We start from the raw sequence: 16,217 nt of genomic DNA on the forward strand, positions 1-16,217 counted from the left end.
AGCAGAGCAACTTTCAATGCCTGAAACAGGTAGCAGATGACTTCTTATTCTGTCCAAGGAGACAGAAAATATGTAAGCTTTCTCAACTGCAGTCAGACTCTTATCTCCTACTATTAAACAGGCTTTAAAGTCATTCAGATATTAATTCATAGCAGCAGTCACTCTACCGTATCCTAACAAACAGGTCTTGAGAGGAAGAAATCAATTCTAAAAATCCCAGCTCTCTGCCAACTCCATAGCTTTTCCTGATCTCCCCTTCCTTCTTCCTGATTTTTTTGGGCAAAGGAGAATTCCATGTTTGCTACCCCAGCTGTTTGGACTGAACTCATCTAACCCAGTCACGGACAACTCTGTGGGCAAAGCTCCAGTGCTCACATGCTCTTAATAGTGAAATTCAGGCAGAGCCTTCCAAAAGAAGAATCTGTGCACCCTGCAGGGGAAACAGGAAGAGACAGCATTGATCTAAGATGGAGCTTGGAAAGTTACGGAAGGGTATCATGATGAAAAGTGTAATTTCTGTAGTTAGAAATCTGCACTAGGGGAATGTATTCTGGGAGCACTATCTGTTGATATCACCGTGGGGTCTGGAAAGTGACTGTCATTCTGCTCATACTGGGTTGCATTAATATCACATGAATTCTCTGCTTTTGGGCTTTTGTCATCTTCCTGAAGTGTTTTTGAAGCGATATCCATCATTACTCAGCTTCTTTGTTTCATAACTGAAGCTCACCCTGACTTTGACATGCTGGGGATCTGGCATCACTGGAAACATGCTGTAGAACGGCACTTTAAGCCCTGGTTTGTCTGTCTTGTACATTGAGGGCCACACAGATTGCTTGAGTTAGCACCATGGAGTCTCTTCCCACCCTGGTCACACCGACAGGGTCTCTCTGCTCAGAGCTGCTTACCTTAACGGCACGGCCTGGTTTGCTTCCTAAGATCCTCAGCCTTTTGCCCAATTTACTCCCTGCTCTTGCGGGACTGAAGGAGATTGGCATTGCTCTTAGACTCTGTTGCTCTCTTCCTGCAGCACACTGTATCTTTTGGTCTTTTATTAGTAGATTTTCAATTTGTTAGAGAGCATTAGGGAACTTTTCATGGCCAATACTAAGTAGCGTGCTTGGAGGATGCATTTTGTGCAACCTTGTCAACTACATGTCTCTTGCACTGGTGCTGTGTTTGCAGAGAACTAAATATCCTTCTAATTTGGTGATTCCATAGTAGGCGTCCTACTGACAAAATAGCAGTACAATTTGCTACAAAGGGCTATCTAGCTGTACTCACAGATGACAGTTTTTGAGAGCGAATTCTCATTCCCTAAAGACCAGACTCATTTTGCATCAATAACCAGGTACATCTCAGGTGAAGGGGCCTTTTCCACATTAGCTAACAAAATGGCACACAAGCAGCAAGGACTTCAGAGTTAGCTACACATTTCTCTCACCCCTCCCAGGCTTTGTCCCTCAAACTGGAAGAGGATACTCACATGCCCTCATCAGTTCGTAAACCTTTGGAGGGCAGCCCTCTGGTTGTTCCATCCGATAGCCCTTTTCCAGCAGATCATACACCTGAGAGAGGTCAATGCCTGGGTATGGTGACATCCCATAGGTAGCAATTTCCCATAACAGCACCCCAAAGGCTGTAAAAGGAAGAAAACAAAATTTCTGGTCATAAGTCTGCTCTCCTTTTGTGTTGCTCATTACATTGTGGCCTTTATTGCAGCTTGAGACAGCATTCTTTCCTTGAAGATATTTCAGGCCAGTCTAAGTAAAAACATTACATGATAAAATGCTATTGATTCATGAAGTTGTGGCCTGGCACGTGACCGTCTCCTCCCCAAGTTTCTGCCCAGGCCAGAAAGCAAGTTACTATCTAGGTTAGCAAAGAAAAAACAAACTGAAAAAGAAAAGAACACTGAAGTGTATTTTTCTTACCCCACACATCTGATTTGATTGAAAAGGTGTTATAGGCCAGGCTCTCGGGAGCCGTCCATTTGATTGGGAACTTGGCTCCAGCATGAGCTGTGTAGGTATCTCCAGTCATAAGTCGACTTAAGCCAAAGTCAGCCACCTTCACCACATGATTTTCTCCAACTAAGCAGTTCCGTGCTGCAAGGTCCCTGTACAAAGGGAAAAAGCACAGTCCATTACTGGAGCAAGAGCAGGGCTTTTGATTACAGTCCTGTGGTTGCATAGCCTGTCCCTCTCTTCTGAATTGGGAAGCACTCTCTTCATACAGCAGGTAAAGGCAACGTGGGCTTTGCTCTGAACAGTGTCAGAAATTAAGTCGATTTATTCTTAGGAGCAGTAAGGTAAGTCAGGATTAGGGTTCATTCTTTAAATTCTATCAAATTTCCAGTAATGATAGCTGTTAGGATGAGTTTATGTTTCCTGAGAATAGGATGAGAGTAGCAGCTCATCACACACTGGTAACGGCTTTATGTGACAGCTGTAGGTGACTGGATTAAAACAGGACTTGGGGTTGACAATGTCTTGCACATATGGAGTACATGAGAACAGGACAACACCAAATTTCATAGGTGTCAGGCAGTCATGCACAAGGTCGTAAGTCTGCTATGAATGTCATGGGGGGAAGGTATTGCAAGACAGCATTGAAACCAAAACAGCCAATGGATAAGCCAGTGTGAAACCTAACTCTGGAAGAAACCTCCCCAAAAGGAGGAATTTCTGGGCCTGGTGGCCTGTTCATGATTGCAATCTGAAACTGTACCAGCTCAATGTGACTTTACCCACCTGTGAATGAAATTCTTCTTCTCCAGGTACTCCATAGCAGAGGAGATCTGAGTGGCCATGTAGAGTAGCACAACAGCACTCACTTCTTCCCGGTTGCATTCCCGTAAATAGTCTAGCAGGTTCCCATATGGCATGTATTCTGTCACAATGTAAAAGGGTGGCTCCAGGGTACATACACCTAGCAGTGAGGAGGAGGAAGCATGTGAATAAAGCTTCCCTTTCTTCCCTAGCTTACCACTATTCCTGATTTAATATCCATTTGTTGCATTTTGTACCAGTGAGTGTTTCTTTGAAAACTCAAGACTTCCATCTACAAGACCCAGATCAATGCAGCCCGACTTAAAATTCAGTGCTTATGTCTATTTATCTGTCCATCCACCTTATGGATAGAAACACGTCTATCAAAGCACCGCTACTCCTATATAGTATACATGAAGGAGTGGTTCTGTTCTTTGGAGGGTTATAGAATGAAACAAGCGTTCTTTTGAACACGTGTGATTTGCTTTTCTTCCCCTCTTCTCCTTCATAAAGCTAAAGATTGGCCAACTGGAAGCAGGTACCTGTCAACTGGCAAGATTTCCAGACTAAAATGTCACTGCAGAGTAATGTAAAGCACTCCCATGTGTGCTAGCTGGGTAAGTGATCAGCACAGTGGGACCTGCTCCTAAAGCAGCATTCTCACACATTCCTCAGATGGCTATTTGCTACAGTCATTGCAATTATGTACAAAGTATGTATTAGTGGAGGAGGAGGGCAACAGGATACTTGTGAACTCCCACTGCAGTGCTGCTGAATGCCTGTTCATACCGTTACGCACATACAGGAGTAAAACGCAATTACAGTGTGCATCAGAAAGAGCAAAATTGTATCTCTCTGATGAGAAATCTTTTAGTCTCTACTCCTGGAACCAGACAGGGCTGGGCAGACATTTCCTCTATGCCCATTTTTTAAATGGGTACAAATAGTTGCCATTATTAAAAGCCTTCACATTCTTTGCATTTCTCCTTTCATCCTAGGCTTGGCTTGACAGCTTTGCTCCTGAAAGCAGCAAAAGTCCAGAGACAAAGACTAGTAAAGGTTTAGGGTGTCTCCTTAAGAATCTTTGTACATGTGGAATTAACAGCTATGCAGACTATTTAATAGTGATCATCATATCATGCATTTCCCAGTGAGACAAACAGGGCACAGCCAAGCTGTAAAGCCTGCAGATTTCTTCCATTCATGTGCTGTTTGATCTCCACTGCCTTGATCTCATGTACTTATTTGGTGATGCACAGGGTCCCTTATAACAGCAGCAATCTGGTTGTCTTCTGCTTAATTATGGACTAATTTGTTCTATTCAGTGCAGCATTTTCTATAAATGTGTCTGATTTGAGAAGTATGAAGAACAGTATTTGTTGTGCTTCCAATATAATTTTTTTCTTTCACTTCAAATTTTCTTGTAATTTTGTTCTGTTCTATCAGAAAAAATAAGTGATGAAAAATAATTTTGTAAAGCTGATTTAAGACAGCAGAAAAGGAATCTGGCCCTGATAACTGAACCCTGGAGCATGTCTAAGGCAAAGAATACAAACTAACAGGAGGCTTATGAAGCAAACTTTTATATAATGTATAGTTGTGCCTCAACAGCAAAGTTCTCTACTAATTTAAGTGACTATATTTGATGTTTTATTTAAAAGTAGTGTCTCTTAGTTTTGATACTACATGAAAAAGTAAGCTGTCAAAAATAACACCCCATAACCTGACCTGAATCAAAAAGTTACATGAATACAGAAATCTGCCACTGCTTTTAAAGAAGACAGATTTCATTTTGGCAGAAACTCAAGTAAGAACAGAAAGAGCAAGGAATGTCACTAACCTAACAACTGCACCAGATTTGGGTGCTTGATCTCCTTCATCACAGCAGCTTCTTTCAAGAACTCTTCCACCTCCATAGTATCTTCCTAGATAAATAGAGAGACAAAAGAAGGGAAAATTTATTTTCAGGACCAAGGTCTGCTTAACACCACATATCCTAGCTGAATATAAATGATGCTATCCTTGTCTTCATTCTGCTGTTTTGGGGCCAAAATTCTAAATTGTATCTAAGCCAAATGCACTAGTGCAAGTTTGATAAACTAACTTTGTTCTGCAAAGCTACTCGCAAGCATAGATTTTATGCAGGTCAGCACACTCCATTTTCTGATACTCGTATCATTAGGTGGTATAATTGAGAGCACTACAATTTCCTGACCCTCATCATAAATGGTGCCCAAATGAACAGTGCATAACAACCTAAAAACTCACCTTTAGTGTTTTTACAGCAACCGTGAGATTGTATTTCTTCCAGACACCAACATACACCTCGCCATACTGCCCTCCCCCCAGTTTGTGCTTCATGGTGATATCAGTCCGCTCCATCTCCCACTTGTCGTGGATGGGGGACACTCCATAGACAGTGGGCTTATTGCACTTGGGTGCTGGGTAATGCAAAGTTGTCACCAGTCCATCTGCTACTGTTGAGTGATGGTGCACTAGCTCTGCTAGTGTGCTGAAACGGCTTTCTGCTGTCACATATACCTGTTAAGAACGAACCAGGAATCTACTTAAATGAAGGTAACTGGAAGCTTTCAGTAACACTGGGAAACAGGTACAGTAAAAACATTCTAGCAGGTTTAAAGAAACAAGGTAAGGGAACCAGACTTTGGAGCATTTGTTGTCATCTTGTTGGGCAAGTGAAGATTAATCTGTGGGATTTTTACTTGCAGAAGGCAGCCAGATATAAGCTATCACTCAAGAGCTGTGCTGTCTTCTACCTTGTGCTTTACAGGACTAGAAACTGGAATTCTTTTAGCTAAGCGCAAGGCCAGTTTCTGCATCACCCAACTCATCATACTGCTATTTGATCAAGGTTTCAAAATGCTGATCAAAACTGCTGACTTACCAAAGCTCTGCTTGGTCTAAGTGGATCAATGGAAAGATACTGCATCAAACCACAACTGCTTTGCTCCCTAACTGCTTCAGCCAGGATAATTACCGTCTGCACTTCTTCCAAAGTGGTGTTCAGTGAGTTAACACTGAAATCTTGGCACACACGTTCTTTATTTATATTAATCAATCAGTGGACTTGTTTTGTCTCACATACAGCCCTCTTAACAGTCTGGAACTTGAGATTCTGTACCACCTCTTAATTGATATCCTTACTTCCTCTCCCCACAGCATTATCCAGAGATCCTTACCTTTCCATCTGAGGTGGTATTGATCCTGTAGTGGTAAACACGTCCTTCGTACCTGAGCGAGATGGATAGCTGCCCTGGGCTGCTCTCGCTTTCACGAACCAGGAAGCTGCCATTGATGAGACTGCTCAACAGATACTCTGCTGCACTGCGTGACACTGGCCCATGGTACCACGAATGCTTTTCCAGGCTGTTCACTGGTGTGATGTAGTTGCTCGGTACCCAGCCCTGCCCATTCTTCGAACGTACCTCACTCCATTCACCATTCTGGTTGTAACCCAGGACTCGCAACTTCTCACCTAGTACCAGAAAGAAAAAGGCAAAATAAGCACAGTGCAATCTATTGGGTCTCATTAAGGGAGAAACTATCAGCTGACTAAGCCTGGGTTTGTAGCTTAACAATAAAAATCTGCAGGAGTGATCTTACAACTAAACTGCTATATATAGAATATTTATTAAGTAGTTTCAGACAGAATACCTAGGATGCTGTTCCGTAATACACTGCAAGTGAATGATCAACTCAAAAAGCTTCCTGTAGTCCAGCTTTTTAGACTAAAAAGACTTTTTTTTTCTTGGAGGGATGAGGTTTGTCTCCATCTTGAAGCCTTTAATTGCATTTGATTTAAAATAATTCTGCAGGAGGTCATATTCTGAACAGAAAATCTCTGTGCAATTCTTAATTCTTGATTTTGCTCCAGTTGGAAGTGCTGAATTCTGTTATCATCAATAACTTAAAGGTTTTCCTCTGTCCCACCCCAAAATAGGTGTCTTGCAGGGCTGTTGATTTGGGAAGTCTAGAATGGGAACATCCATAGCTGGACTAGACTGTTTAGCAGCATTATACAAAGCTGTGCCTGTGCTAGGAGAACTGTCCAGTAGGTGTCTCTCCAACATGATTGAGAGACTGCTTGTAGTCATCAGTTTGGGAGAATAATCTTCTCTAACTGCACTCATTCCTATTCCTATCCAGGGAAGGATTCTGCTTTCTGTTGCAAAGTTTTCAACCTAGTAGTTGCTCTGCAATTCATAACCTTACCTTTGGTGATGCTGAGCGTGTTGTCACCACTTGCTACAAAATCATAAAGTGCAACAAAGAGATTGGGATCGCTCTCAGTGGCTCCAAGCAGGTTCTCCTTGGAGCTCCATCTGATGGCTTCATTCAGTGCCTGGGGTTCAACATCGCAACCATAGGGGCGGTGCAGGGCCTCTGAAGAAAGAACAGAATAGGAAATTACTTTGAGTACAACTGTAAACAGATCAAAACCCAGTGTACAGCGGAGCAAAGCTCCTACTGTACAATATGCTCTTTACGGAAAGGGAACACCACCTTTGCACATCTTAGATCGGTGGTTTTCAATACCTACTTTGCTGACTTGATTCTATAGGTTACTTCTAACAGGGGCTGGAGAAGGTGATTAACTGCCTATATACCAACTAGCAAGCTATATATATATAATGTCTATTTAATATTTGTTATATTATATATATTTCTATTTATATACAACTCTTTGAAAGTATTGAAGCATTCACAGATAAAAAATGGGTAAGAAGATAAAAGCACTTTTTTTTTATTATGTGAAGTAGTGAAGGAAACCTTTTGACACTGAAATGTTGTGGTTTATGTCTTTATTGTTTCTGTGGCTGAAGAGGATAGCTTGGATCAGAAACCAACGTTACAAATACAGGTAAGACAGACTGAATTATGACACACAAGAGATCTATAGGTTGGGACAGTAATTGATTCAGTATTAGCAGGAATTATGGCGATTTGTGATACATTTCAAGGCTGTGTAAAGAAGAGGTGGAAAGCTGACAGGGACAGAAAGTAGTAAGGATGATGCTAGGTATTTAGCAGCAGTGTTTCTGAATATCCAGGCAGTTCTGTTTTGCTGTTTCAAAGGAGAACTGATGCAAACTTGACAGTACAAGGGAGTTGGGGGGAAGAATCAGATTTATTTTACAGAGAAAAGAAAAAAGTCCCCACAGTTGCTTTGATGATGAAAACAATCTAAATACATAGGATTTTGGAAAGAACTGTAGTAAAAAGCAAAAGTGTCTGAAGACTTCATGGTAGTGCTATGCCAAGACCATCATTGGCTTTCTAACCCATAGAGAGGTTTTCCAGGAACATGGAGCAGAATAAATTTCAGTATTAAGGCGAGAGAAAGAGGGATGATGTAGTTTCATACATATGGGCTGCTCGAGGGGGCAAAAAATTATGAAGATGTAAAGATATAAAGGTTTTTTCTGAAAGCACAACTGATGTAAGTTCCTGTCCCAATATATATTTCCAAATTCTCTTCTTGAACTTACTCATGGAAATTCACTGTAAAAAGATTTAATTAAATGCACCGAACATAAAAAAATCCTCTTTAGAAAGCTGGATGCTTTCTTTACAATCATTCCTTTGGCCCTTTTCTGAGGGGCTGAGAAGTCAGGCTCAGGATGTTTTTAAGCAGACCACTGCCAGGGAATATGTGTATATAATATCCTCCTCCCTGCACTCCCATGAGATTTACATTCATGAGTGAGAGCTAGTCTATAAGGCACTTTAAAAGAGAACAAAGAGTTTAAATGCAATATAGGACAGGAAAACTGGGAAGTCAGCGAGACACAAAACAGGAAGAGGCCTGTGCCAAGTAATAGGCTAGCATATGCCAAATCTGTGTCGCAGAACAGAGCTCAAGCCTGGAAAACAAGGGGTGTTCCCAGCATCTACATGCAATTTTTTTACTGTATTGTAGGTACATGAGAAAGTAAATGGTTGAGGTTTGTTCTGTTCTGTTTTTAAACACGTAGCTAAGTGGCTTTTGATTGCATTTCTCGTAATCATTCAGAGTTATACAGCTTGCACAACCTGCTCATCTTACTTAATAACTTACCTCCCAAACCTTGCCAAAGTAACACCCTATCAAGGTTCTCGTAGCAAAAATAGAAGTGACAGAAATTAAGCTACCAAAATGTCACATCTTTATCTGTAGATACAATATTTACATACACTTCTTGTTCCTAACCATCAACTGTAATTAGTTTTACAATATACTAACCTATCAGATTGGGTACTATCATGGAAAAGAGAGGAAATCCCAATGTCTGCTCAGATACCTACAATATAGCATGGGTGCCAACATCCCACTGTAATTTTTTAGGGCTGGGTGTGTATATATGCATGTCCAATTGTTAAGCACCAGAAAGGAACACCAGCTCCTAAATCCAGCTCTCTTTATGGAGTAAAAATACATATTTAATTAAATAATACATTCTTTACGCTTCTACAGTGTTTTGTGTTAGTGTTTCAGTGCCTTAAGCAAAGTCACTCAGCAAACGTGCTATACAAGAAATCTGACTTACGCATCTCTGCTAAGGAGCAAAGACAAAAGTAGTCAGCATTTCCAAAAAATATTCGACCTTTCAGCTCCAAAATAAACTTAATGGTGTTTAAATAACTTATTACTTTCAGTTATATGTTGGCCAAAAATGTGAAAGGCTTTAAACAAAAATATAGGCATTTGTTCTAAATCAAAGCATACTTTAAGTTTCTTTCTCAAGCCAGAAAAGCTCATAAACCGAGCATCCAACCCCTACTTAACACACAGCACAGAATTAAGCATATAACCATGCACTCGATGGGTAAGCCTGAGCAGCCCATTATCAGGCTCAACTTCAGAGCTGCTGCAGCAAACCCCATGACCAGCTAAGCCTGCCCACGCTGAGCCCAACAGCAAGCACTACAGCCAAGGCAAAACCAGCAGAAATGCCACCTGCTGCTTAGCACTGAGCAGCTCTGCCCACATGAAACCATTTGTGGCGCTGTGCTGGATCGCCAGCGAGGATTCAAAGCAGATGTGGGATTACTACTGCTTCCTTGGGAATGCCTGGGAGGCGGGCACATGTTCTTAACACCCACCTTATGTACAAAAAAAAGCCAGCAGAAGTTAATGTTTGATGAGGAGCTTCAATCACTTAGCTATAGTACTTACCTAAAAATCACATTACCTAAAAAATGCTTTTAAGAGTTCATGTCTCACTAGCTTCCTTCACTTTCCTTTTTAGAGGGACTTGGATGCTTAAGTAACTGTAAAGATTACCCACTATCTACTAAAGGGGAATTTATCAGGATATAAGAGTACCTATTGCAGGTTACTATTACCTAATAACCTATTCTGCTCGATACAGTGTGGGATCTATACCATTCAGTATGTAAAGATATAGAAAGTCAGTGAAACTTGATAATCCCATAGACCTCATTAAGGAAAGTAAGATAACCAAAGCATATCACAAATTATACCCCTCCAACTGAATAGTCCACAAGCTCTATTCACACCAAGAGTAAGGAAATGAGCTGGGAAGTTTTGTTTTATATCAGCTCCTTTTAAAGGCTAACCATAAATCATATATGACCACTTTCATTTCCTATACAATGGAAAACTTACATCATCATTTAGTGTACGAGTTAATACACAGTCATGCAAGGAGGTTATGCTTCATCCATCTCCTTCCTTTTCTTTATTCCCACAATACAATTTGCTTCTCTCCGGATATGAATGCTTTTTCTATTCAGCCAACACGTAAAGGGTGTTTTGTCCCCCACCCTGGGCTGCCAACACAATTACCAATCTCTTCAGTCCAAGAAGAGGAGGTAGAATATACTAAATCTTAAATTTTAGAATCACATCCAGTGCTGAAGTGGTCTCTATTTCTGAAATACTAACTGTGTAGCTTCTCATAAAAATGAAGCATTTCAATAATCCTAAAACCCAGATAAAAGCAGGCAATCTCAGTCCTGCCCGTGGCTAGTCGCATATTACAAGACAAAAACTTGAAAGGACCCACATCCTCCTTGAAGCACTCAGAGAAATACAGGAAAGGAATGGCACAACATTACATCCCTGAGCATCATACCTGTGAAACTCGACACGCCAGGCTCAGAGACTTCCTCGCCAAGGCAGCAGAGCAGCTTGCCCTCTTTGCCATAGCTGCTAGACTGGAAGAGGACTGTCCCCACAATCATGCTGTGCTTCGCAGCAAGCAGAAGAGGCTGCTTGACACGAGATGTCCTTGTCTGCCACTGCCAGCAAAAATGCCACCACGTGCAGATGATCACTGCTCGCAAGGCTGGCGGCCAATGAAAAAGCAAGCGCTGCCGAGCAGGCGAAGGAGAAACTGGGAAAAATCAAGCTGCGGGTTAGCTTGGTTATTAGCTGGAAGTGAGGGTGGAGCTTCCCAGGGAACGCTGAACAAACAGAGGATGTGGGGACTGGACTACAAGTTGAAACAATTTTGAGATGAGCTATAAAGACAGAGTTTTGTTCCGCTAAGAGTTAGGCAACAAAGTGTTTGGGAAGAAAGCAAACAGTTTCCTTGGAGAAATTCCTTTGTACAAATTACAAAACAGATCACCCATTAAGGGGACTGCCCAGATTGATTCATTTTTCCACTCCACATACCATTGCTGAAGCACTATTTACGTGAATCAACAGGAAACGATGTTAGTGAAAATACACGTCTAAGAGACGTACAAGCACTAGGAAAACACTCTTGAACATTTCAGGATTTCAGAAAGAAACAGAAACCAAGGGCAGTACAGTACGCCCAGTCTGAGCTACATATTTGCTGATTTAGTAAGACTCAGGACAAGTCTCTGAAAGGACACCATCAAATTACTCCTCAAAAAATATAAGATTTGTTTGATGAATTCTTTAAAAGCCCTAGTTTTCTACCTAAGGTTGTATGGCTTGTAGCAGGACAAGCTCCTCCTAACATGTGGACAAGGAAGGGTTAAAGAACAAGCCATCACCATAGCAGTCGCACACCTGGGAGGGTGGTGGGCCTGCAGAGGGGTATAAAAGGGAGCAGGGAAAGGGAAGTGAATGGTTTGGCCTTTGTAGGGGGAGAGGAGCTGTTGCAGCCCACCGAGAAAAAGCAGCGTCTATAATCCCTAACTCCACCGTTCTGTAAGAAAAGCAACTGCACCATGTGATGAGGACTCAGACCAGGATAAAGGTAAGAAATGAACAACCTGGCTTATTCCAAATGTTTGTGTTTTGTAAGGCTGTGGATGTGGAAAAACACCATACAAAACTGTGGATACGCTGTGGTGATAAGAAGTTGCTTTTCCCTATACGGCCTGTGACATGAGTAATTTCCCCTGACATGATCACCTAATGCACATGGAAAAAATTACCAGACAAAGAAAGTAGTTTAGGATACCTGCATACTGTTGTCTTCCTAAAGTTCTGACACGTGGGCAACCTCTCTTCCTCCCCCTCCAAAACCAAGCTCAGTGAATCCTGCAGCAGACTACCCACTAGTTATAGGTTGAGATGCCTTTAGTTAAGAGCACCTAAGCTTTCTCTCTTTTCCTTTTTGTTTTTGCCTCTTGCAGTTTATTGTGTTCTCCCCTCTTTTATGTGCTTATGTGCTTTGAGTGCTCTTAGTTACACTGGTATTTGAACTAACCTTATCTTGTCTGTTAATACGCAAAGAATAAGCAGAATTTGTAGGGAAAGACAGCATAGCCTCAGAAACATTTGGATGAGCTTTGTGTCAAACACACTCTTCAGGTGCGTCTGAAATGGTACCAGGAAATGGAAGCTACATATGGATTTGTGGTTAAATTAGTCTTAGGTGTAATAGTTAATAACATGAGCTGAAATAACAAATTTACTTGTTAGCTAAAATACAACAGATGAGTAACTGGTATTTGGAACAAAGAAGGATTAGCAGAAAGTTAGGTTGCATTAATAATGTAACTTGCAAATAAACCTATTGACTCTGTCAATTTTAGCCTCTGTCAGAAGAGTATTAGCCAAAGCCTAATGGCTGGCTGGTCTGTTAACGAGCTCCTGATGGGAATCAAGTAGTAGCCAGCACTGGTATTATGGGCAAATAACATTTTGTCTGTAAGTTTCCTCTAACGGGGCAATTCTGTCCCTGCGCCTTCCAGCCACCCACCCTCCTGAAGGTGTTTCTCAGTGGAAAGAACACAGGGTGTCCCTGCATGGTGTGTAGCTGTTCATAAGGTTCTATCAAATGCACCCAAGCAGACTAAAACCAGGCATCTTTCTACCTTCTAGACGAGCGTTATTTCTTTTACAATGGATTTTCCTAGATAGTTATTTTACACTGTAGGACATCACCTTGACACCTGCATCCACCACATCTGCATCCTGTTCCTATTTCCTTCACAGATAGTGCACAATATAAAATCTTAATTCTGGTATACTCAACTTCCTCAGTAGAAGAATCCACCTTTTAGGCAAAGCAGCTCTTCCCAGCTCTTTAGACTATTCCCTGTGGTGCTCTTCAAAGCCGTTTCCTGAGAGTGGTTACTCTTCCTGTACAACTTAAATCATCCATTTAGAAACATTTCTCTAGTTTTTCCAGTGGTGGGAAAAAGCTGAATAAAAGGAAATCTTGCTGACTATGCTACTTTGAAATGTATAGTTCAGGGAGCTTCTAAAAAAATTCGCTGTACTCTGACTTTCTGAACCAACTGTCAATGTCTTAATCAAACAAAAGAACGTGTAAATGGAAATACAGCTCTGAAAAGGATTTGGTGGTGTTGGTAGCAGGCCAAAGTGACTGGTTTGTCAATGGAAGGAAGACAGACAAAGAAAGGGTCATAGGGTAAATATATTGCATGCAGTCTCAATCTGATATCTTAGCATTGTGCATCAAAACCCATAGGGTGTATATATATGTGTGCATATATATACACACATGGTGTTCCATCTTCTGGCTTTTCACATGCCTCTTTTTCACAAGCCTCTTTCACAAAGGGGCACTTGAATACAAGGCCGCTAAGATCCCTGCATATGACACATTTTCACTTTATTTTCACTTTGAGTTTTCAAACTAAATAGCAATATAAATATCCATGATGCTATTTCACACACAGACTGACTTTATATGCTTGCTTTTAAGACTATGGAAGAACAGGCATAGAAAGTAGACCATCAAGTAATGAACAACTGCTAGTATAATTGGTATTTTCCACTGCATCTTCAAAAGGTACATCACTTTACATCACTAGACTTCAAGAACTTTAACCAGCTTGTTAGTGGGAGGATTTCTGCCTTAATGAATACAAGGAAACAAAATTGATAACACAGCAGCAAGTGGGTTTCCTATTTTGCTGACACGATTGGAATAGTATCAAATTCTACTGTAGCTTTGTTTCTGAAGCCAAGTCTCAGCACTTCCTACTAACCAAAAATACTCAAAGCAAACTTCATACTAAAAAGCAAACCCATGCTGAACAGGCCAAGTTCCTGCTGTCTAGTAATGTGGTAGCATGCAGGCAGACCTATGAACTTTCTTTACCCTGTAACAGAATTGAGCCCTTACCTAAATGGACCACCTAGTCTTTCTGCTGACATACATGCGGCCATGAAAAACACCAGTTTAAAAGGGTCAGACAGCTGACATATGGCTTTGGTAAAATGCAGGCAACCTAACTAAATGCCATTCCTAGGTGTTCCTCTTCTGCAAGCAGCCAGACTCTTAATAACGTGGTTTGCCTGAGCTAAGCACAGATCCATAGTTAGTCTTTGGGCCTCCCACAGAGTGGTGCGAGGTTTAAGTACTGTAAACAACCCACTGAATAAAGCCAAGAAATACAGCTCCAAGCCAAGAACTTGGGATGGGCAAGGAATTGGTTTCTATTTATGGTACCAGGCTGGGAGAGACAGAATGGGAGGAGACTTCAGTCAGGGACAAAATTGCATCATGAACAGCTCACAGCATATAAAAAGAAATGTTTCAAGACAAGCTGGTAGCACTGTCTTCCCTCAACTATCAATATATATCTGAAATCAAAAAGGTTAATGAAAGCAATCTTTGGTACCAGAGAGAGAAATATATGGGGAAACCTAAAAGCTCTCCATACACCTCACCTCTTAGGATCAAATCTATTTTGCAACATGATAAACTGCTGCATATGATATTCCCCTGCACTTCTTTAATGGTTAGTGGTAGGTCTTTACCTGAGGACATGTTTTTTGTCTAGCTTGATACAAAATCCAAGGGAAGACAAGGTTTGGGTTTTCGGTGTTAATGAATTTTAATTGGTAGAAGGAGAGAGACAAGTAAATCTCAATTGATTTAGTTACACCAATGTATGAAGAATTCAAGACATCATCTGTCTACCTGAATATTATACATCAATATTGTTAGAAGGAACTGCCTATCTTTTGTTTGACTGATTCCAGTTACCCTTTCCCTTTGTTATTAATGCTATTGAACAAATGGAGGTGTCCTTTAGCCTGTTTCTTTGCTCAGATGTCAGTGACACAAATATATACCATTTCTCACAATATCAACTTAATGCAGCACTTCTCTATTTTTTCCTCAACTAATTTCTGGTAAAGAAGTATCTTTTTACTGCAGAATCTGGTATGAAATAAACCAAGCTTAAGCCATAAAGTGTTCACTTGAAAATCTTCATTCATTCTTTGTTGAATGCACGATGCATAAATCTCTTCATAGATCAACAGCTGTGTAGGCTCTAAGTGACCAAACCTTCTACTGCAGCATTTGGTAGCATTGCTGTTTTAAGAGAGAATTTCAAAGTAGATAAAGCATTGATCATTTTCAGTAAAAATGTTGCTAACTCAATAGACTGCCTCTCATTACCTTTAAGATTTTCTGTCCTCACAGAACTCAGGTAGGAAGTGACTCTGGGACAAATGCAGGTAGCAAATGATGCAGGTTTTTAGATGCATTTAAAAAACACTTTAGGGTGAGGAACTCAAGTGAGCACAGGACAGATGGACCTAACAGTTATTAAAAGGTGCAATGGATGTTTCCTCTACTGGAAATGGTCAGAAGCACCAGAATCCACTCGAAGTACCAATCTGACTTTTTTTAATGTGCCTCTGGGTGAGGAACCAAAACCCAACAGCACGACAGATAATAAGAAAAACACTTCCCTGAAGTGAGAGAGATTTTAATGCAATCAAAATGATACACAAAGGATTTTAAAACAAAAAGCTACAAATGTAACCTCTTTGCAAAATCCTGAATACTGTATCAAAATATTTGTTACCTTAATACTAATGTTCTGTTCAGCTCCTATAAAGCTAGTCAGCTTTGCAATTGCTGGTATCTAGAAGCAAGCAGAGAGACCGCCCTTTAGATGCTCTGTATTACATACCTCTTTCCATTGAGTACTGAGGTGATGAAGTTCCAATCTTTGTTCCTCTGAATCCTGCCTATAGCAGACAGTAACTACTCCCACATTGACAGT

At 40.9% G+C, this 16,217-nt stretch overlaps 1 protein-coding gene across 2 annotated transcripts in view; it reads right to left on the bottom strand.

Annotated features, from left to right (window-relative positions):
- ABL2 (ABL proto-oncogene 2, non-receptor tyrosine kinase) overlaps positions 1-16,217 on the bottom strand; it is a gene marked incomplete at its 5' end in the record, with an annotated part of 44,604 nt that overhangs the window by 3,880 nt on the left and 24,507 nt on the right. For both annotated transcript variants that reach the window (XM_082483867.1, XM_082483866.1), the window contains 7 exons: positions 1,487-1,639; positions 1,935-2,119; positions 2,754-2,931; positions 4,612-4,696; positions 5,040-5,312; positions 5,972-6,267; positions 7,005-7,175. In XM_082483867.1, coding sequence (XP_082339993.1) covers positions 1,487-1,639; positions 1,935-2,119; positions 2,754-2,931; positions 4,612-4,696; positions 5,040-5,312; positions 5,972-6,267; positions 7,005-7,175 — 1,341 coding nt within the window. The remainder of the gene's footprint in view (positions 1-1,486; positions 1,640-1,934; positions 2,120-2,753; positions 2,932-4,611; positions 4,697-5,039; positions 5,313-5,971; positions 6,268-7,004; positions 7,176-16,217) is intronic.

This window comes from Vanellus vanellus (genome assembly GCF_965231255.1).
Source record: "Vanellus vanellus genome assembly, chromosome: 5".
Lineage (NCBI taxonomy): Eukaryota > Metazoa > Chordata > Aves > Charadriiformes > Charadriidae > Vanellus > Vanellus vanellus.